At 40.1% G+C, this 23,310-nt stretch overlaps 1 protein-coding gene across 1 annotated transcript in view; it reads right to left on the bottom strand.

Moving 5' to 3' along the window:
* STK10 (serine/threonine kinase 10) overlaps positions 1 to 23,310 on the bottom strand; it is a 126,529-nt gene that overhangs the window by 37,868 nt on the left and 65,351 nt on the right. Inside the window, exons 5-9 of the mRNA XM_072630964.1 lie at positions 21,256 to 21,328; positions 17,138 to 17,332; positions 15,214 to 15,295; positions 6,816 to 6,950; positions 4,396 to 4,977 (exon numbers count right to left, since the gene is read on the bottom strand). Coding sequence (XP_072487065.1) covers positions 4,396 to 4,977; positions 6,816 to 6,950; positions 15,214 to 15,295; positions 17,138 to 17,332; positions 21,256 to 21,328 — 1,067 coding nt within the window. The remainder of the gene's footprint in view (positions 1 to 4,395; positions 4,978 to 6,815; positions 6,951 to 15,213; positions 15,296 to 17,137; positions 17,333 to 21,255; positions 21,329 to 23,310) is intronic.

Here is a 23,310-nt window from a genome sequence, read left to right on the forward strand (position 1 = left end):
TTAATGTCAGACTACTGGCGACAATTCTGTGCTACACTCAAACTTGCCTTCCACGGTAGACATATTTCCCCAATGCACCTGTGAGTGGTGTAATGGGAAGAGTCAGATACAGAGTTGGAGGCCTTGCTTTCACGGCTCCCTTTCTGCTACTTACTTTGGGTAAATTATTTCACCTTTCTAGGATTTGGTTTCCTCCTCTGATCAGTGAGGGGGATTCACTCAATAAGGGGGGTCAGACTTACATAGAAGCAGATCCCCTGCAGCTGCATACTTAGAAAACCACACATTGACATTATCTGTATTGTATTTTGTTATTGTTAAACATTTCCCAGTTTTCAAACTGGCTTGGCTGCACTTGGGAGTTTTGCTCCCAGTACTGGCAGACTGTAGAGCAGGCCATGAGTTTGGTACCTCTGGACTAAATGACCACTAAGGTCCTTCCAAGTCAAAACCTATGAATCTTTGGTCTGCTTTCATACTTGGGTCCACTTCATTTCATCTGTGTCCTTTTGTGTTCTGTCTACTGCTCCTGCCTCATCAAGTCTCTTTTTCCCTGGATGACCCTGGAATTCCCCTTTTCCCCTCTTACCAATTCTATCTCTTCCTCTTTTGTACAGTGCTTCCTTTCCTCCTTTTCTATTGCCAAATAAAATGCTACCATATTGAATCAAAAAAAAGGAAACAAAAAAAACCCCAGAGAAATGACCAAAACTAAGCTAAGCTTTCAAAACAGAACAAAGGAAGGATGTTGTTTGAAAACAAACACACCCAAATACATACACACAGACACCAACAATCTTTAGGGTTGTCTCTGGCCAATGGTTTCTTTCCTCTTGGATTTGAAAGACCTCATTAATCTAGACAAGGCCTTTCTGGTTCAACTTTGTTGGGACCCGGTAAAGTCCCATACACGTACAGAAGTTATCCTTTCTTTCTCTCTAAAACAATAAATGTCTAAGATGAAAGGAAAAGAAGAAAGACTGAACTTGATTATGTACATGCACACCCACAGACACTGAACCTCCATCTGATAGTGAGGGCTCCCCATTTTGTAAGGTATTGAAAACCTCAAAGTTGCCTGTGCTAATGTCATTGGCCAAGGAAGTGTAGGTTGCCTGAATGACTGAAGCCATGGCCTAGAAAGGAATGTTTTTAAATACTCAAAGGAAGATGGCAAAAAGATGTTTCTCTATGACTTAGTATGTAGCAGCATGGTGTAGGGGATAGGGCATTGGACTTGAAATCAGGAAGACCTGGGTTCAAATCCAACCTCAGACACTTACTAGATGACATAATCTGGGGCTAGCTACCTTCTGAGCCTCAGTTTCCACATCTGTAAAATAGCCAAACAGTATCTACCTTATAGGATTGTTGTGAGGATCAATTTATATATTTAGTGTCTGTATGTATATTTGTGTGTATATGTGTGTGTAAAGTACTTTGACTGCCTTAAAGCACTCTATTAATGCTAGTTCATATTATTAGACTTGCCTCTCATACAACTGTGTGAGCCTGGACAAGTCCCTTATCCTTTCAGCGCCCCCAAGTTATTCTGTAGAACTAAAAGTTGCAGAGTGGGCACTGATCAACCAGGCGAGAAGGAGCTTCCCCAAGGAGAGTTATTTTTCAATTCAGTTCAATAAACATTTATTAAATACCTACTATGTGCTTAAAGTGAGGAGGATACAAAAAGAGGCTAAAGACAATCCCTGCCCTTAAGAAAGTTACAATCTAAATGCAGGGAAAGCCTTCCCTCTGTTAATTGTCTCTTTATCTTGTATATAGCTTGCATTGTAGATACTTGCTTCCACGGAAGGTTCTGGAATCCCGAGAAGTTAGGGAAAGCTTTTTTTTTCCCCTTTGCTAATTAAAGAAAAAAATAGCTAATACTTCTATATTTACAGTTTACAAAACACATTCTTCACTACAAACTCATAGAGTAGTGAGTAAGGGTAATCTTGTCCTCATTTTAGAGATAAGAACCTCTTGCCCAGAGGGGTTATGTGACTGGCCCAAGGTCCCACAGCTAGTGAGTGGAAGAGCTGCCACTTGAACAGAGATATTCTGAAACCAAGTAAGAGGCAGTAGGTTGTATATAAATGGAGTGCTGGACTTGGAGTAAAGAAGATCTGAGTTCATATCCAACCTCAAACATTTACCAGCTGTGGAACCCTAGGGCAAGTTAAGGCAAACCTTTGTTTGCCTCAATTTGTCTACTTTACTGGTGAAATGGATACAATAATAGCCCGTACTTCCTGGGGTCATTGTGAGTACAAAGTGCTTTGTAAAGCACTTTGCAAACCATAAAGCATTATAGAAATTCTAGTTATTGCTATTATTATTATGACTGCCAGGTACAAGAGATGAATTGAATTTATGTTTCCACAGAAAATGTGTAATATCTCTAATACCAGTGATAATCATTTAATATTATTTTGATTCTCAATAAGGGCCAGAGCCTGAACTAATCAACCAGAAGAAGAGCCTGGACCTGACAGCTGCTTTGTTCTCTGAGTAAACTCAGAGAATACCTCTTCCTACGTCAACAAGGCCAGGTGGGGCTGACTTATTTTTTCTGCGTATGGCCATTAAGAATGAGACCCTGAGACACTATCTTGAATAATGGGACTTTTTCTTACTATTTTATGGACGCATCCTATGTTATGGCATGTTAATGGTAAAGAAAACACAGATAGCATGGGTCATAATTTCAATCGACATTTTGTCAGCTCTCTTATCTTACGTATTTACCACCTATTCAATTAAGATATCACCTAACCTGTTTGCCTCTTTAGCCAAACTTTCTGGTCGACACCAGGAAGATTGTACATCAATTAAGGAAATTCCTTTGAAAGAATTTATGATTTGTCAAAATACAAAGGAAATGAGAACAGGGAGGAGGGGAGGGATGAAATGTGAAAAGTAATCTGAGGCCCATGTTGGTGGGGTTTTAGGTGTCTTTGAATAGACTGGGAACCCTACTCCTCCCAGCCAATGGGAGCAGAGGAGGGAAATGCGAATGGGGGTGAGATCTAGATACTATGCATTTGCCTTAAACAAGCCTGCCTATGTTTAGGTTGCCTACTCTTGCAAGAACGAAATTAAATGGCTTCCTGGGTATATTAGTTAATGTCTTATTCTTTTGAGAGCATGTTTCTCACACGGGCATTGTGAATCTTTCTGCCTCTTACTGTTCAGTCATTTCAGTCATATTAGGTTCTTTGTGACCCCATTTGGGGTTTTCTTGGCAAAGATATTGGAGTGGTTTGCCAGTTCCTTCTCCAGCTCATCTGACAGATGGAGAAACTGAGGCAAACAGAGTTAAGTGACTTGGCCAGGGTCATACAGCGAGGGTGTGAGGCAAGATTTGAACTCCGGAAGAGTGTTTCTGACTTCAAAACCTACTGCGCCACCTAACTGCCTATCACATTTGACCTTCTACCAGGTACAAGACAGGCTTCTTGAGGGCACAGGCTATTTTACTTTTTATCTGTGTGGTGCCAGCACTTAACACAATACTCGCTCACGATAGTCACTTGATGAATGCTTGTTGAATTGAATTGTTTACTAATGAAAACTATGAGCTACAAGGTGAGCCACCTATAAGGCTCTTGGAATTAGACCCTGCAAGTAAACAATGAGAAGGCTTTCGCCTCCCTCTGGGTTAAACTAGGATCTTAAACTAAACTAGGAACAAAAATCACAGCAGAATCCAAAAAGTGCACTTATATAAACATGACAGCAAGAGTACCAATAATAGCATTTATGTGGCACTTTGAAGGAGTTGCAAGATATTCAACATATTTGATCCTCATGACCCTGTGAGATACATGCTATTATTATCCCATATATTATATATATTATTACTATTAATAACATATTATACATTATTATATTATTCCATTTATTATTAGTATTAGTATTATTATTATTATTCAGAAGAGGAAACTTGAGATTCAAAGAGACTAAGTGACTTGTCCATGACACTGATTATGTGAAGATATCAATTCAGGTCTTTTTTTTTGGAGAGGGGGGGCAGGAGCAATTAGGACTTAAGTGACTTGACCAGGTTCACACAGCTCATTAAGGGTCTGAGGCCAGAATATGAACTCAGGTCCTCTTGACTCTAGGGCCAGTGGTCTATCCACTGAGCCAGCTTACCTGCCCCTACATTTGGGTCTTTTGGACTCCAAATCTGGTGCTTTGTCTACTGAGGTTTAATCAAAGGTTAAAAAAACAAACAAACTAGTCAGCCAATTTAAACCAGAATCGTATTTTCTAAGCCTACTGAACTGGAACAAAACTAGGAGATCATCATATTTCCCAAACCAAACTCATTTCCCCTGGTGTGATTCGCCTGACTCAGGCAGGATTTAACCAAAGCTCAAACCTTACCTTCAGAGACAATGAACCTGACTCCCTGTTTAGAGACAAATCAGCAGAGAGTGAGACACTGTAATCCATGCTCTCAGAGGCAGAGAGGCTCCCAAAGTCTGAGTCTCCCTTGGATTTGCCAAGGGGAATTTGGGCAGGAGGTTCTAGACTCCCATTGGCAATCTTTTCACCCACTGAGTTCTCCAGGATGCTGCTCGTGGGCCGGCTTCGACTCCCCTTACTGTTTTTGTTGGCAGCAATGTCCAGGTCGTTGCTCTGATGGTTAGAGAAAGGTTTCTCTTCCATGGCTGAAATTTTGGCATCCAAGAATCCTGGTGGGGCACTGAATCGATATTTCCCTGGGACTGTAGGTACAGCTTTGCTATTCTCATTTCCAGGCAGATCAGGATTGCCTGTGTTTTGAACGGAGCTGCCATCATCTACTTGGATAGGGGCAATTTCTCCATCCAAAAGCTTGTCGCTGGGTTTATCTAGGTTGCCTTTGGGCTCAGTGGGGACAGGAGTTGATATCTCTGGGAGCTTCTCTCCATCAAAACTCAGTTGACTCACTTCGGAAGAGTTGCTCATGTGTGTCCCTGGAGGCTTTTTAGAAAATACATAAAACCAATTATTTCTACATATTTTAAGTTTTTAAAAAAATTATTCTGAACCTAACAAACACCAAATAAAATACACATTTCCCTATATGTAGTGGGGCAGAAAAAGAAGATTGTTTTTGAAACAGCAGATCTCTATAATGTACAGCTCTTTTGTCTTTTTAGGTGGAGTAAATTCTATCTGTAACTTTGAAAGCTGTCCTGCTTGTTTGTGCTTCTTTCTAGCCTTCGCTATGTTCTCTTCTCTGCATTTTTTAAAAATGCCTCAGTGATCTTATTTCTACACATTTTAATAAGAAGATTTAAGAGTTAGTAGCCACCAAAATCAATGGGATCTAAAAAGGCCTGGAACCTCTAACGCCTAGTTCTCTTATATTTTTTTTCCTTCTTTCAAGAACCCTGTTGTTTTTTTTCCCCTCTTCCTTATTCTCTCTGAACTTAGAGTGTGTAGTGTCAATTAATAATTACTAATCATCTCTCTCTCTCTCTCTTTCTCTCTCTCTGGTAGTGCTTGTGTATAAAGGTAGTGGGGGAGGGGAGAAATGGCTCATGGCTTCTCTTTCTTCCCTTCTCCCCCAGCGCTTGACGTAGCACTAGGCACATAGTAAATATCCAAAAATACTTGTCGAAGAAATAAATGAATGAGAAAGGAATCTCAATGAGGCCAAGGCAAGGCTGTCTATTTCATTGTTATATTCCCTGTTTAGGTCATTTCATTACTATATTGTAGCTATCACTTCTAGGAATCCATGAACATGTATGTTCAGCTAAAATGGAACCTCCTGGACGTAAGGGCTAACTAATATGCACCATATAAACATACTTCATTAAACAAGGACATATCCCCATCTCCCATGATGCCTTAGAGAAAGATGACTCCTTGGGAAAAGTTTTCCAGGACTCATTTCACATGGGATTGGATTGCCTATCATATGAAATCATTCCCCATAATAGAAGAATGAACTTGAAAAAATCAATAAATTATTAGATGATCATGTCTTCCAGAAAGAATCATCACAGAACTCCTTAAAAAAGAAAGATTCCCTACTGAATTTCTGACTCAACTGATATTCCTGGACAGTATTATCAACCAGAGATCACAGCCATGGTGTCTTATTGCCAAATAAAAATAAACTTGGTATCACAGAGTTGTTGACTCTCCATTTCTAATTCCTCTCCCTGCTCAAGCCTTCCTACTGAAGTGGTCAGTTTTACAACTTCTTCCAAGCAAGGGAATCTGGAGGGATCTTACATTACTCTACCTAATCAATCCATTGTCTAAATATGCCATTTCTTTTCTACCCCCTTTAGTAGCACTAAGAAGCTGTGTGAATTTGAGCAAATTGCATTCATTTTCTGGACCTCAGTGTCCTCCTCCATTAAATGAGGCATATGGACTAGATGACCTGCAAGGTCCCTTCCAATTCTAAAATTCTATGAGGTTATGGAGCAAATCTCTTTCTACCTAAGTCTAATCTTGCTCCTTGAATTGATGGTTTAGTTTAGCTTCTCCCCAGACATGTTGGCTCACAAAGACATGCAACAGCATTTGGTCAGTGGTACTTTCCTCCCCAAAAAAAAGGCTTTCCTGTTCAGCTGGATGGAAATAAGTCACTAAGGAATCTTCTCCATGGCATGGAGAACAGAGGAGTTTAAAACAGCATATCCACAAGCATGAGAGTTAGTCCCCAATGCACATGGATGAAATTCTCTTGAAAATACATTCCTCTCCCACTGATGATTATTTGGGGTGTTTTTTTTTAATAGAAAAAAAAGGCTTACAAGAAGTTGTTGTTTTGTATTTTTTTAAAGAGCCAGACTTACAGATACTGTTTCTGTTGAGTCATCATCTTCTCCTTCCTCCCTATGGTCTTCGATTTCCTCCATGACTTCAGCCTTTGCCTCAGCGACCAGCTCCCGGAGAGCTTTGTTGCTGGTGGTTTTGCTGACGAAGGGATGCTGAGTAAACAACACACACACACACACACACACACACACACACACACACACACACACACACGGATTAGTAAAGGTATTTCCCTGTGCTGCACAGGCTAGAGGTTGGCAGTGAGGCTGACACAACTGGAGGTGGGGACCCTAGTCTTTTGGGGAAGGGTAAGTACTAAGGTAAGTTCTAAGAGGTACTTCAGCATCAAAGCAAGATGTGAGTAATGGCTCACTGCTGCTTGATTTACAGTGTGAAAATGACCTAAGAAATACCCAGGCCTAGATTCTCAAAGGTCCACAGTGAGAGACTGACAACAAGAATAACAACAAAGAAATGAAAACACCTTTGACTTTTTAATCCCCAAAACTTTGCATGGTGCCTGGCACCTAGTGAGTATTTAATAAATTACTTGATTGACATCTACCTGGTATTCAAGGATTTGCAAAGGAATTTACAAATATCAACTCACACCAAGAGAGGTCAGATGACTTGTTTAGGACCATAGAGCTATTAAATGAGAATTTCTTCTGTTTCTATCTCCTATGCTCTAGCTATTATACCACACTGTCTTCCAGAAGGAAAATACACTCAGTCTGTAGGTACTTCTAGAAATGTAATGTCTTTAAGAGTAAAGAGCTCTTTCATATATGCTGTAAAATACTAAGTTCTTTATGGTTACCAGCAGATGTTAACTTCAGCAATACAAGGGCACATGCTCCTCTGGTTTGGAACTTCCCCTCCCCATCTCCCTCCCTGAAAGTGTATACACTTAGCAATAACACACATTCCTAAATCCAAATACCCAGATGCAAGATATCCCAGGGTGTTGTTAAAGAAATACTGCAAAAAGCTCATTAATGTGAAATCTTCTCATGACTAGGAAAGGAGGTGGGATGGAGTTTTTCTAACTATTAAAAAGGGAATAGTGAAAATTAGATAAAGATGTCAGCTCCTTGATATATATGTCATTTCTCTCAAAAGCACCAAAGCCTGAGCCATTGGTAGGCTTGTGATTAGGGTAGGATACAAGATGCTCCACTCTTTAGCTCATGACTTTTTGACATCCTCAGCCAGCCAAAGCACAATGGATGCCAGGTAACTCCCACTTCACCTTGCTAGAACTGGTGCTGAGGTAGCTGTTCTCTTACACAGCCTACTAATGATTTCACAGTAGGGATGGTAAGGACATGAGGGGTGAAGACTTCCCTGAGACAGAGACCCTGCCATGCCCTTAGCTCCGCCGTGCCCCTTATTTATCCTTTCTTACTGATTCAGAACAAATGAGAGTAATAGACATGGAGTTAAAAGACCTCAGGTACCCTCAAAATACTTAACAATTGCTTATTTGTGGTGAGATACTGTAAGGAAGGAAGGAAAGAAGTAAACAACCATTAATTAAGCACCTACTATGTGCCAGGCACATAGTAAACACTTCACAAATATTATCTTACCCTCACAACAACCCTGGGAGGTAGGTGGGATTATTACCCCATTTTATAATTAAGGAAACTGAAGCAGATAGCTCTTAAGTGACTTGCCTAGGGTCATCCAGTCTGTAAGAATCTGAGGTGAGATTTTAAGTGAGATTTTAACTCAGGTCTTCCTGACTCCAGGTCCAGTGCAATATCCAGTAGACCATTTAGCTACTTCTCGCATGGATATGGGCATGCCATTTAATTTCTCTAGGGCAAAATTCCTCAGTTACATAATGAGAAAATTGGAATAGATAACTTTGAGGTTCTCTTCTAACTCAAAAATACTATGGTTCTATGTTAATTACAAATCATTCTTATTTTTTCATTAAAGCAGATCTCCTAAAGGGACTCAACCTAGGAAATACTTAGACTCAGCCAAGTTACTCTAAGTACTTGCAAATAAAGTTTCATTTTTAAAAAACATTCTGTAATCCTGACTCCATTCATTGGACCTGGCCTCTTCCCAAGCAGTCCAAATGAGTGAAGTTTCACCCCACAGATGAGAACCAGACCCCCTTACTCTAGTTCTGAGTCCCTTGTAAAGCCCTCTCCAGAGCAAGTTAGGGAAGTGGTTTAGAGTTTCAACAGTCTTTTGTAACAGAGAGTGGAAAATCAGATCCTGACAGCTCCTTAAGTATAAAAGTTGTGTAACCTCACATATGCGAACTTGAGCAATAAGCCAAAGGTCAAATAGCTGCAGTGGTTGAAACGCAGATGTGGCCAAAAGCACAAACTTCCCAGGCATGCTTTTGGAAATGCCTATGCTTCTTAAAGACACATAGTACAGTGACCAAAGGAGAGGCAATTCAATGAGACTATGTTTCGCTTCTTCTATAGGCTAGGTCATTTGTCCCCATTGTTTAAAGGATAGGAAGACGGGAAATTGCCTGGCACTGGAGGCAGGGAGAAGGATTTTTTGGTAAAAAGAATCACATAGGGAAACAGCAGAGAGCTGGGTCAAGTCCTGTCAGCCCCCTGAGTCCTCAGGAGCAACACTGCAGATGGTGTTAAGCCTGGGGAGACCATAGCTGGCAAGAGCTAGAAGGTACCTCCTGTGACTGATTAGGGTTAAGTACATTGTTTTGTAAACTGTTCTGGGACACAAGCCATGGAACACTTTTCTCCTTCATCATCTCTCCAGCAAGAGAAGGGAGCTTAGGATATGTTTAGAAAGGTTCTTCCTCCACTTCAAATCTGCCAGTTCAGATTAAAGAGAGAGATACCAGCACAAAGTATGTTGTAGAGGGCAATGGCCCAGTCCAAAGGGGTGGGCAAGGATCTTTACTCAGAGCAGCTGACATGTTGGGGGGGGGGTCCCCAAACTGGCATAGATTGCTAGGAAATTTATATGCACAGGGACAGAAACAGGTCTTCTGCTCTAAATATCCCAGGACATAGCCATGTTTTAAGGCAACTTCTTAAGAATCTTTCAATTATGGGCCTTCAAGAGATCAGGGATCCCTGCTCTGTCCTTCAGGCAAATGAACACCTATATACTTTATTTGGGGGGGTGGGGGGGCTCAGAAAAATGAGCACTTACACCTTGAAATTGGAAAATGCCACAAATCAGGGCTTGATTTATTGCTTTGTTGATTTTTGGACTTAAGAAAGAAATGGAAAAAATATTAATAGAACAGATCAAACTTAAAAGTATGTCTTGCATTTCAGAGGGCTGTTGTTAAACATTTACCAGCATACCTTATGACTTTGAGATATTAATACTCCCCAGAGGTGGAGACTGGGAGAGTCCATTCCATATAAAGAATTCAGAGTAACAGGAGATTTGTATGCACCAATGATGACATAGGGCAAAAAAAAAAAAAATGGAATGAGAATATACACAGTGAGTATAAAAAGATAAACAGAAATGTCACCAAAGAGACAGCTTTAACTCAGGTTAAATAGAATGACCACCTTGGTACCCAAGTATAAATGAAGAAATACATGTTCCAATTTCTTCCCTTTTTGCACTGTCTACATCTCATATACGTACTGTCTCCCCTCCTTAGACTGGGAGCTCCTTGAAGGCAGGTAATGTTTTTTGGCTCTCTTTGTATTGCTAATGTTTGGCAGAGTGCCTGGCACACAGTTAACACTGAATAAACTCTGGGTGAGTCACTGAGCTCCCCTCTCTTGGTAGAAAGTTGGGATGTGCAATGTTACATATACAGTCTGAGGTGGTCCTGTGTTAGTATGTTTTGCCTGCCTGTTTTCCTTTGCTATAAGGGAGATTTCCACAAGAACTAACATTTATCTCACCCTTTAAGGTTTACAAAATGTTTTACATTACATCATCTCATTTAACAAGCTGGAGGGACAGGTTGTTGTTGTGTTTTGTCCTTCATTCTCAAAGAGGGCCATGACTTCAAGATGATGACATGACTTGCAGTTGACTTTGATTTGAGTGAGGGAGGGCTGTGCAAGGTCACCAGCCTCACTTTCTTCTCCTGAGTCATCTTGGTTCAGTGACCAGATATTCATCAGGATAACTGGAGATGGCTCAGGATGTAATGGGAGACACAGGCCCTTTCGGGCTAACAGGCATTGTTGTTACCTCCATTTTGCCAATGAGGAAATTGAGGCTGAGAAAAGTTAAGCCCAGAGTCAAACTGTGAGTGTCTGAGGCACGATTCAAATTCAGGTTTTTCTGATGGAAGTCCAGTACTCAATCTAGCCGCTGTGCCCTTAAGCAGTCTCTTTGGGGATAAAAATGGGGAAAGAAGGAAGGATTTGGGGAAAGGACTGTGAGGTAAAAAGGCAGAGATGGCAAAACTTTTTTAGAAAACCTATCCTGATATGTAATTAATATTTTGCTCAATCCAACAAAAATTCTATTTCTTGCGATGGGAGTTTTTTCCATTAGTTACAAGCAAACTAAAATTTAAGCCCATTTACCTTTATTCAGTTTCTTCTGTGGAACTTAAGAACTACTGGCATTGGGTTCCACCTTTAAAAATGGACATTGCAATGATATTATGTGCTTTCGTATGTAATGGGGTACAGAGGTGGCATGACTTAGACAGAGAGCTGATCTGGGAGCCAGAAAGACCTAGATTCAAATCCTGCCTCTGTGTAACAGCTGATTTCATGTCTCAGTGAAAGACAGCTCTTTAAGCCTGTCAATTGCAAAGATGCTGCTGACCAGCATTCACAGAGACTTTCTTCACTTGGGAGGAATTGTAACAATCACATCCCAGGTCTAGTCCCTATCTCTGTTCTAAATGTAACAGCAGAGTCATAGGGTGGAGGGAACCTTCCTCCTAAGCCTCCAAGGGAACTATCTGGATAAATTAGAAACAGCAGGATCTAGGGCCAAGAGCCTAGTCCCTCCTTGTTGTGCCACAAACTAGAATTATGAGTTTAAAGGATAATAGCTCACATGAAAAGCTAATATTTTAATAATTATTATTTGTATTTATTAACATTTGTTTGCTTATCAATTATTTATATTTATTAATAATTATTTAATAAATGTTATTAAAACACATAGGGGCAACTATGTGGTGGAGTGGCTACAGCACTGGTCCTGAAGTTAGGAGGTCTTGAGTTCAAATCCAGACTCAGATACTTCTTAGCCCTGGGCTAGTCATTTAATCCCAATTGCCTCAAAAAAAAAAGGACATACATGAACTCATTTAAGACTTACAACAACCCGGCAAGGTAGGTATCACACAGGTGTTATAATTTTCATTTTACATATGAGCAAACTGAAGCTCAGAGAGGGGATGTGACTTGTTCATGATCAAAGAGCCGGCAAGTATCAACAGAAGGTCCTGAATCTAGGTGTTCCTGGATCCGAATCCAGGAATGTATTCGCTACATCATGATATCTGTTCAATTTAGGCACTCCTTCGTAAAAACCCTACCTCATATGACCAAAAAAATACTTAGCAAAAATTAAAAGTAGCATTCAATAGGTGGTCTTATTAAATTTTTGAAAATTCTCTAAGGGAGAGTCTGTAACCTCTTTCATCCACCCATTCCAGCAGTTAACAATCCTTAGACAGGAAATTCTTCCTTGTATCAAATTGAAATTCCTCATGCTGAAGTTTAAAGTCTATTTCCTCTTGGGCTGGAGATGGAGAACAGCTGGTCAGCCCCTTCTGGCCCATAGTCCACACTTTACCGACTATAAGATGCCCTTCCTTGGAGAAAAGAATGGTCCCATAAATGAATTGAGGCATTTAAATGGACTGCAGCTGACTAACTCCTCCCTCGTGGGGGTAAATGGGGCCAGTGACTCTATTCATTGCATGGCTTTCTTTTCCTTTTTGAGGGAATTGGGGTTAAGTGACTTGCCCAGAGTCACACAGCTAGTAAATGTCTAATGCTGGATTCGAACTCAGGTCTTCCTGACTGCCAGGGCCAGTGCTTTAGCCACTGTACCACCTAGCTGCCCCAACACCCCCCACTCTCGAATGATTTTTAAAAATTTTCCCAGGCAGGGAGATGACCTGATGGTTGAAGTTACAGGTTGCCACATACTCCAAAGCACTACTGCACAAGATAAATGGGATATTTAATGGAGATGAGTTTTCTGATAATCCAGTTAAAAAAAATCCGCTTTCACCAGGATTAATCACATACCATTATCATTGGTGACGGGCTAACTATGAAAGGAGGGATAAACAACATCTAGAAGTAACTTCAAAAGTTTTTTTTAAGTCAAAGTTTCTTTTTTTATTTTTATTACACAGAATGTGTCTTAGCAGCAAAATGATTTTAAAAATATAAATGGTGTCCACTTTAAATTCTGTGCATTTAACGCGTTTTTCAATAAATACTCCCCATCCATTCCCAACAACAAGAATATGTATTATAGTACATATAATTATATGTTTAATTAGATCAATATATTGTAATATATTATATGTAATTATGCATTATATAATATAATAGCAATAAAGCCCCATTCAGACAATGCATTTAAATCCTTTTTTTTTTAAAGTGTATTTTCATTATTATATTTTTGGTAGTGTGGCTCAGTGCTTCACCTCCAGAGCAACGTCACTGTCCAGTAATAAGAGATATTGAAATAAATGTTAAGCCAAAGTTTCAAAAATGATTGATCTTCGAAGCATACTATTTTCTCTTTTTGTCCCCTTTCTCATGGCTTTTGCTCTTTTGCTCTGATTCTTCCTTCACAACATGACTAATGTGGAAATCTGTTTAACAGGATTGTACATGTATAGCCTATATCAGATTGCATGCCACGTTGGGGAGGGGAAAGGGAAGGAAGGGAGAAAAAATTGGAACTCAAAATCTTATAAAAGTGAATGTTGAAAACTATCTTTACACATCACTGGGAAAAAATACTATCAAGTGGGAAAAAAATGATTGATCTGAATTGCATTGCCTTCTACCTCTTTTGTTCATCTTCCCTTGAAAATAAAAAGGAGTGAAAAGACCAAATGCTGATAGCAAAGGAGAGAAAGGAAGCAGAGAGCTGCTGAACACATTGCTAACATCACTAGCTCAGAACAGGAGTCAATTATTCCTGACTTAACTATTGCAATAGAGGTGAGTGCATGAAATCAGAAAGCTGTATTGTAAAGAAAGACCCCCTAAAGTTGAGTCTATCTGGAGAAGTCCTCACCCTAATAATAATGGCCCTCAATTCTCTGCTTCTCTTTGGTAGAGTCCAGCTGGTCTGGGAGGACAAAAAAGGCCACACAGTTGGAGAGAACAAAATGAAGTCAGAATTCTAGAGATTATAAACTAAACTTTGTGACCTGGTTCAACACAGAGACAGGGAAAACCTAGAATAGAAAGGGCAAAATGGGGGTTATCTTGGCATCAAAGTCATAGTGAGGTGACATGGAACCTAAAGGGTCATGAATTTATGGAAAGAGTATAAGAGAACTATATATATGAGTATATAAGAACTAGATTCCAGTGACCCCCTGCCACCAACAACATATCTGATCTTAGGCTAATCACTTTACCTCTTTCAGCCTCATCTTCCTCTTCTATAAAACAAAAGGGTTGTACTAGATCAAGGATTTTTAATTTAGGGTTCATGAATCTGGTTTTTTAAAAAATATATTTTGGTAACTGTATTTCAATATAATTGTTTTTCTTTGTAATTCCATATATCGTTTTATGCATTTAAAAACACTGTTCTGAGCAGGGGGTCCTTAGGCTTGACTAGATTGCCAATCTGGTGAACTGGTCAACTGATAAGACTCAAAAAATGTTAAGGATCTCTGGATCAAAGTGATCTTTAAAGTCCCCTGTAGTTCTAAATCCTATGGTCCTATAATCTGACTTTCGGGGATGTGGCCTTAAGGCCTCAGGTTCCCCACCCCTGGACTAGATGATGTGTAAAGTCTCTTCTAGATAAAACAATGTTTTAGGGTTCAGGAATTCATGATTTAACAATGCTTACTTATATGCAAAGGACCTAAGCTAAACACGGGGAATTCAAGAGAGAAAAAAATGTCCAGCCCTGAAGGAGCTCACAATCTTAGGAGGCTATGATATGTACAAAGATAAAAGGGAAGTCCAAAACAAGGTAGGGCAGAGAAGAGATCTAACATCTTATGGAAATATTTATGGCAGGAACATTGGTAGGGAAATGCAATAAGAGAAATGGAAGTGGCTCCTGAACTACACCAGAAAGAAGAAAAAAATTCTGAAAGGCCAAGATCAGTAAGATTGCAGGTCAACTTCACAAAGATATGGAAGCTGGACGTGACACGCTGAGTCCATGGACAGGTAATTCACACATTCACTGCTGCCTTTGAAGTGATCTAATCCTAGAAGTTAGCAGGAAGGAAGAAGGGAAGAATCTACTTACCTCCAAGAGCTGGGCAGCACTGGGCCGGGTCTCAGGATTCTTATCCAGAGCTGTCTTCAGGAAGTCCCGGAAGTCTAAGGACCTGTATGTAGGGATAGAAATTAGCAGCAAGGTCAAAATGGGGCAGAAGTTCAGGAAAATTGACCCATAAGCTCCCCTTCAGTCTCTCGCTAACTACATCCTCTCTGAAGGAGCTGTCAGACCCCTAACCATCCAGCCCCTCTCTTAGGCCTGGAAAATCAATCTTGGTTGCCAGCAAAGAAAATGCCACATACCCAGCCTAACATGTAAAATGAATGATGAAGGCTGGCTGGTAGTAGCGCTCCACAGTCATTCCTGCACCACCAGATCTACTTAGGAACAAGTTCTGGCTTCCATTTCTCTGTGTACATTATTTGACCAAGGTCACCAAACTGTTGGTCCATAATTCTTTGAGTTGTTTTGCCTTCTGCCAGTGAAAGTTTTCCTCTACACCAACTCCATAGCATTCCTAGACCTTCAAATGGTGCTTCCAGTCAGATGCAATTCTTGGCCTAAAGAATCATGATCATTTCAGCTAATCTACCCCAAAGTAGAGAGGGTAGTTTGGAAATAAAGGGAGAGGAAGCCAATTAAAAAGCCTCAACCAAATAGGGGTGGAAGCAGACTCCTTTTCTTATAAGAAACAAAATGTAATAATATCATGACAGTGCCATCAAGTCCTTAGCATTGAGTAATGGAAATTGATTGTGTTTTTATTCAGGAGAGACCAAAGGCTTCAGCTCAAGACAATGTCATATGATATGATCACTTAAAAATTTTTCCTTTTTTTTTTTTTGAGACCTTGGTGGATCTACTCCCAAATCAGGGACAGTGAACTAGTTCCAATGAAGATGATGCCCAGCCCCTCAATTTCATATGGAGCAGTCAGATCATAAAATATTAGAACAAGAAAAGAGTTTAGAGATCCTCTAATCCAATCCTCTAATTTTTAAAATGAGGCACAAAGGGGTTAAATAATCTGCCTAAGATTTCACAGTGAGTAGCTGGAATACAGGTCTCCTGAGTGCTGACCCAGCTCTTTCCATACACCAGGATGCCTCTCAGTCTGTCTTTGGATTTTGTTTTTTCTTTTTTCTTTTTTTTAGTTTTTGTTTGTTTGTTTGTTTTTCATTCTTCTACCTGGATATTTGATTAGTTATATAACCTGGGTTGGTTTCTATGGGGATCCATGTACGTTTGCTTAGGGTCTCTAAGATGAGAATGATGAGACTCGATAAGGAAATGGGGATGTCTAGCCTAGAGAAGAGAAAATATAGGAAGGACACTATAACTGGCTCCAAGTATGTGAAGGCTGGATGTAGGAGGATTTAGATTTGTTCCAACTGACCCCAGAGGGCAGAACCAGGATCAAAAGGTGGGTCTTAAAGGGAGGCGAAATACAGCTCAGTGTAGGGAAAAACTTCCTGACAAGGAGAGCTGTCCAAAAGTGGAATAGTTGCCTTTGGAGATAGTACATCATCCCTCATGGGAGGACTTCAGTCAGAGACAGGCTGAACACTTGCCAGATGGGTTAAAGAAGACTTTGCTTGGGAGTACAGATTGGACTCAAAGGCTCCTGAGGTACTTCCCAAAGCAGAGATTCCATCATTCTGTAAGGATCAAGGGAGATGACTTAGAGACACTGGAGAGGAAGTCATTTGGGTGGTCAACCTAAAAGCCAGGATGATGATGAAGGGACTTGTGTCATAGTTTGTGTGGCCTGGTGACTTCTGAATGCTGCAATGACTTCTTCCTATCCCATGGGGCTCCTCCCCTTCTAGTTTTTCCAGTTGTTCCTGAGCAATGAATAACCTTTATACTTAACCTCCCATAGGCAGAATGTGAACTCTACAGTGGTAGCATAAATCCACCATAGATAGGCCAGGTCCCCTTTTCTTCTCACCATTTGGATGGTGTGAGGAGCGTAGGGGGGTCCGACTTGGCAATCTTCAAGAGGACTCGCATTGGATTCAGCTCGTGGTGTGGGGGCTCTATCTGTGCCATCTCAATAAGTGTGATGCCCAAGGACCATATATCAGCCTTGTAGTCATAAGGGGTATCTTTCATGGTCTCACACATCACCACCTCAGGAGCCATCCTGAAACAGATCCAGAATGCCAAGAAAAAGAAAAGAGGGAGAGTTAAATCCTTAGCATATATGCAAGGTTTCTATTTGAAATTAGGATCTAATTTAGCCACAAACCCATATCTATATGTGAGCAGTCTTTTCCATCCATCCATTTACTTCATACCCCATTGTCTTTCCTTTCTATTGCTGCTGTTGCTGTTATTCTAGACTGGACCTGGTTTGTTTTTTTTCCATGGATGTAGAGAGCGCTTGGTGAAGATTTTCCTCTATTAATATAATTCAGTGCTTTCTCTACTATTTATAGGCCACTGGGTGGTACAGTGAATAAGAGTACTAGACTTGGGAGTCAGGAATACCTGAGTTCAAATCCTGCCTCAGATATTTACTGGTCGCATGACTCTGGATAAGTCACTTTGAGATAGATGATTCTAATTAGACCCCTATTTTATTAATTAATTAATATTGATATTATTAATTAATCAATACTAATCAGTTTATCCATAGGGGTAGTGATTATACTTATCTATTAATATGTTGGGAAATCTAGTCAACTAATATTAATATAGGAATTACATGTATTAACGCATATTTTACATATATAATATTTAGGGATAATTAGATAAGATAGATTCTTTCTTATAATAAGCCACCAAACTATTAAAAACAATTTATTTTTAGTTAACATTCACTTCCATAAGGTTTTGGCTTTTGAATTTTCTCTCTAACTTCTCCTGCCCAAGACGGCATGAGATCTGATAGAGGCTCTACTTTTACATTCATATTAAACATATTTTCACATTAGTCATAATGTAAAGAAGAGTTAGAATTAATGGGAGGAACCATGAGAAAGAAGAAACAAAACAACAAAAGAAAAGGAGAACCAACAGTATAATTCCATCTACAAGCCCCTAAACTTTTAACTCCAAGCTATAAGTTTACTGCTCACTAACCTGTTATAAAGTTCACTTGCCTAAACATGAAATGCTGACTAGAGGACCTCCACCCTTTTGGCCTGATGAATGCATGACCAAGGGCAGCATGGGTGAGAAGTCTTGACATGATCTGGAAAGTCCCCCAACTTATTTTTGTACCACTGGATCACCTCTCTTGCCCAACATGAGGAGGGGCTCGTCTTATGACCATTCAGTCAGCAGAGATGACCCTTGCCTTGCCCATCCTGTGACCACCCATGCTGATGCATGATTTCTGACCCTCCTGGAGGGTCAAGAACCAGTGGGACTCTGTATATTACTGGACCTCTTCTGTGTGTCTGGGGATCAAGCACTACATATGTAAAGCACAGGGGACAAGGGGCATCTCAGATCATGAGGAAGATCTGAGGTCCCTTTTACAAATGGTTATTGGCTTAGAGCTCTGCCTAAGCTTCTTTTACTGTAGATGGGACAATTTTGGACCCTACAACTTAACTTATTTTCATCTTAGTTTTCTCATCTGTAAGATGGGACTTTAATAACTTTCGTTATGAAGATCAAATGAGATAACATGCATAAAGTACATATAAATGTTAGAGTCTTACGATAGCATTGTCTTAGAAAAGGGCACTGAGAGATTAAGTGACTGGTCCAGGATGATACAGACAATATAATACATATAGTATCAGAGGCAGGTTTTGAACCCATGTCTTATTGACTTCAAGGTCAGCTCTTTTCCCGTTCCTTCACATTACCTCCTCTATCCTTATTTTCTTCATATAGAAATTGATGGCTCCGCCTCCTCCATGTCAGCCTGTAGTTGTTGATTCCTACCACCAGATGGCAGAATAAATCAGAAGGTGTAGAGAGTAAGACACAAGCGTGCTCAGAGTGGGAACGAGCACGTTTGGGGGAAAGGGAAAATGGGGGAAACAGAATTCCAGAGGATGCTGGAGCACAAGAGGGAGAGTAAAGCAGGGGAGAGCGATGTAAAATAAGTATACAAAAACAACAAACACGGTCAAAGAGAGAAATCGATAGAAAAAAAAGAAATTGATCAAGGGAAGAAAGGAGGAGGAATGGGGCAGGGTCAGCCAAGGCTGGGAGGCAAAGCGCCACATTCCCTCACTATGGCTAGCCATGAATGCCAGGGTCTTCCCCACATTAAGAAAACTTGGTATATGGTAACCCAAGCTTACCTGACAGATAAATTGGAAGAAATTATGCACTGAGAAGGATTCTTCACTTTTTAAAAGGATTCACCATGAATTTAATTCTGATAGTAAGCTCCTCTAGCATTTGCAAAAGTTCAATTCACATGCAACTTTGGGGGAATACATAAATGATATCAAGTTTCCCATGACTCCTCCTGCGCAGGAGAGAATGGAACAAGTCCTGCCTTCTCATCCCTCCTGTTCTATGCCCAATGTGATCCAACCTCTCCCGGATCCATTTGCTACAAAGGTACCTTCAGCAAGAGTTGCTGATTTCATCTCTTTCTATATCCCTTCTAAAAATGAAATACCTGGTGTATTTGGAACTCTTCCTCTATAAACAGAGAGGATTGGAACAGATAGCCTGGAATGTCCCTTCGAGCCCCAAATCTATGATCCTATGGCCGGTTTCAGAAACGATCCCATGAGCTGAATAAACTGTGGTTTCAGTGTCCACAGCCCTAGCTAAGAACAGAAGACTCCACTTGAACTTCATATATATTTGTCTCTGCCTCCCCTTACCATTCACTAAAACACTGTCTAACCAACAAACAAGCTGTCAGTTTTATCTGAATATACAATCGTCAACTCCTGTATTAGTACTCCCAGAGCTTCAAAAGTATTCAGGACAAGAGGTTCACCAACCTCACATGTCAAGTTAAAGTTGAGAAGAGCCTTAGAGAATATCCAGCTCTCTTCTCTGACTCCATTTTACTACAATGAAACTATGTCCAAGAGAGATGAAGTGATTTGGACAAGGTCACACAGCTGGAAGGTGGAAAAGCCACAACTGGAAAACAAGGCTTCTTATTCCAGAAAGATATCAGTGTAGTGGACAGTGCTGTTTTTGGAGTCAGGAAGATCCCAGATTCAAGTCCCATCTCAAACACCAGCATTGTGACCTTGTCCAAGTCACTCAAACCTCTCAAAGTCTTAGTTTCCCTATTTATAAAATGGAGGTGGAGATAATAGCACATTACAGTATTTTGAGAATCAAATGAGATAATATGTGTAAAGTACTCTGTAAACTTTGAAGTAATCACTAAAAAGATTAGCTATTACAATTATTATTACTATTGTCATATCATACTTTTCTAGTCTTCCTTCATTAATTTCTACCCTCTCCTTTGTCTCTCTCTTTTCTCCCTTCTTTCTCTTTCTCTCCCCGCTTCCTTTCCTGTGTGTTTGTGTTTCTCTCTCTCCTCCTCTCTCTCTCCATCTTTCTTTCTCTCTGTCTTTCTCTGTCTCTCTCTCTCTTCCTGTGTGTCTTTTTCTGTCTCTGTCTCTGTCACACACACACACACACACACACACACACACACACACACACACTCTTGCTTTTCTTTTCAATTATGAAGTATTTATTGAGGGCCAGTCAGGGGCACAACCACACAGCTGGCACTATAGAGAACATAAGTAACATAAACCCGTGATTCCTGATTTCAAGGAATTTTATAATCCGGAAGGGAAGGCAAAACTAATGTCCATGAAACAATAAATAAATGGTACAGGACAATATGCAATGAAGTGCTAAATTATATGGTACAAACTCTAAGTACAGCAGGAATTCAGAAGAGAGAGAGAAATCAATAAGGACTGGGGTAAAAGGGAAGGCAGACCTTGATTTGGGCCTTGAACAATGGTAGGTTTAACTCTTCAACTAAAATGGTCATGCCAGTGCTTTCCATCCAGCAAGTAGCTTTGGGTGGGGGTGGAGGGGGTGAAGGAGGAATCTCTGGCTCACAGTTCAGTTCCGGATCCAGTTTCCAGAAGCTAGCTTACTCACCAGTAAGGTGTTCCTATGAAGGAATCTCGTTTCTGCAAGGTTTTCAGATTCTTGGCCGATACACCAAAGTCAGCTGCAAGGCAAAAATCTCAGATAAGGAATCCTTCTGGCATTCCTAGCCCTGATCTCCGCAGGTCATAAAGCTTCTGACTGGTTATAAAGCTTCTAATGAGAAACTCACTGACCACTGAGCGTATTTTCCCCAAAAAAAACCCCAAACAAAAAACCATCAGCCAGTGGTCCTTCAGATATCCATGGCTATAGGCAGAAGAATATGAAGCTGGATATAGAGACTTGGAAGTATTTTTCACAGTCACAGAAAAGTCATCATCTTGATAAAGAGTTTAGGATAAAATGAAACCTTGACAGAACAGATGATGTCTTATTGGAGCACAGAGAATACAAGGCTATGATGAAGCACGCTTCCCATTTCCTGGGGGATAGTTGGTGGATTAAAGAGGCAGAATGAGGCACCCATTTTCAGACATGGCCAACGTGTGGGTTTACTTTATTGATTACATGTATTTGTTACGAGGGAGGGGACAGGAGAAGAAGAAGGAGAGTTGTTACAGGGGTTGGTGCAGGGGTGGGGAACCTGCAGCCTCCAGCCCACATGTGGCCCTCTAGGTCCTCAAGAGCAGCCTTTTCACTGAATCCAGGTTCCCCATCCCTGTAATAGGGAGTAATGATAGTGACACTCAAAAAAAAGAAGGAAGAAATGCACACTGATGAAATATTTTTAAAACAGAAGAGAGCAGGGTGAAGTCTGAAAGAGTTGTGTGGGTATTTCCATATTAAATTTATAATAAGAACAACAATATTATATAGGATATAAAATTATAATTTATGTAGCACTTACTATGTGCCAGATGCTACACTAAGTGCTTTACAATTATTATCTTATTCAATCCTCACAACAACTCTAGGAGATAGATTCTACTTTTATTAGAATCTCCACTTTACAGATGAGGGAATGGAGGCAAACAGAATTTAAGTGAATTGCTCAGGGTCTCCCAGCTAGTAAGTATTGGAAGTAGAATCCACATCCAGGTTTTCTGAGCCCTTGCCATTACCTCACACTGCCTCTCTCAGAGATTACAGCTGAGGCGAAGTCAAGAACTACTTAGCACATGAACTTGTACAAAATCAAAGCTCTGAGTTTTGAGGTTCTTCAGTAGAAGAAATGCAAACTATCAACATCCAAATGAAAAGAAAATCCCTAAATCACGAAGAAAAACACTCATTAAAACAACTCTCAGGTTTTGCATCATACACATGAAATTGTCAAAGATGATTTATTTTGGTCTAGACCTGTGATTACATGGAAATAGAGAGCTCCCAGTGTAGAAACTCCCTCCATTGGTACAGTTTGAGAATTCATGGATAATTTAGTCTTGGAGAACTGCCTAACAAAATATGGAAATTAGCAATATTATGAAGGATTGAGAAGTCAAAAATACTAATACATTACTGAGAGAACTGTAAAATGGTCTAATCATTCTTGGAAAACAATTAGAAATGTGAGAAAAATCACCAAAGTATTCAGTAAGCCCTATACTGACCACATAATCCAAGGGGATTGATGACAGGAATAGAAAAAGTCCTATTATATACCAAGATATTCCCTGGACTCACTCTTTATAATAGCACAAAACTAGAAATGTAGTAGATTGGGGGAATAGCTGAGCATATGGTGGCATATAAGTACAATGAAATATTAATGTTCCTTAAGAAATGACAAATATGAGGAATTCAAAGAAACATGGGAAGACTTGCATGAACTAATTCAGAGCAGAGAAGCAGAAACGGGAGAATAACAAAAATATTATTATAATAATGTAAGCGTGTAATGGTACATTTTATACAACATATCTGGATTATATATAGTCTAATCAAGGCTCCAGAGAGCTGACGGTGAAACACACTTCACTCCTCCTGGTAGAAAGGCAGACTAAAGGTACAGAATATTGCACATCTTATTAGACGCCTTCATTGTATCGACTTGCTTTGCTTAACAGTTCTTTTTGAATCTCCCGAGAGAGTGATTTTGACTTA

Source organism: Notamacropus eugenii, chromosome 1, assembly GCF_028372415.1.
Source record: "Notamacropus eugenii isolate mMacEug1 chromosome 1, mMacEug1.pri_v2, whole genome shotgun sequence".
Classification (NCBI taxonomy): Eukaryota; Metazoa; Chordata; class Mammalia; order Diprotodontia; family Macropodidae; genus Notamacropus; species Notamacropus eugenii.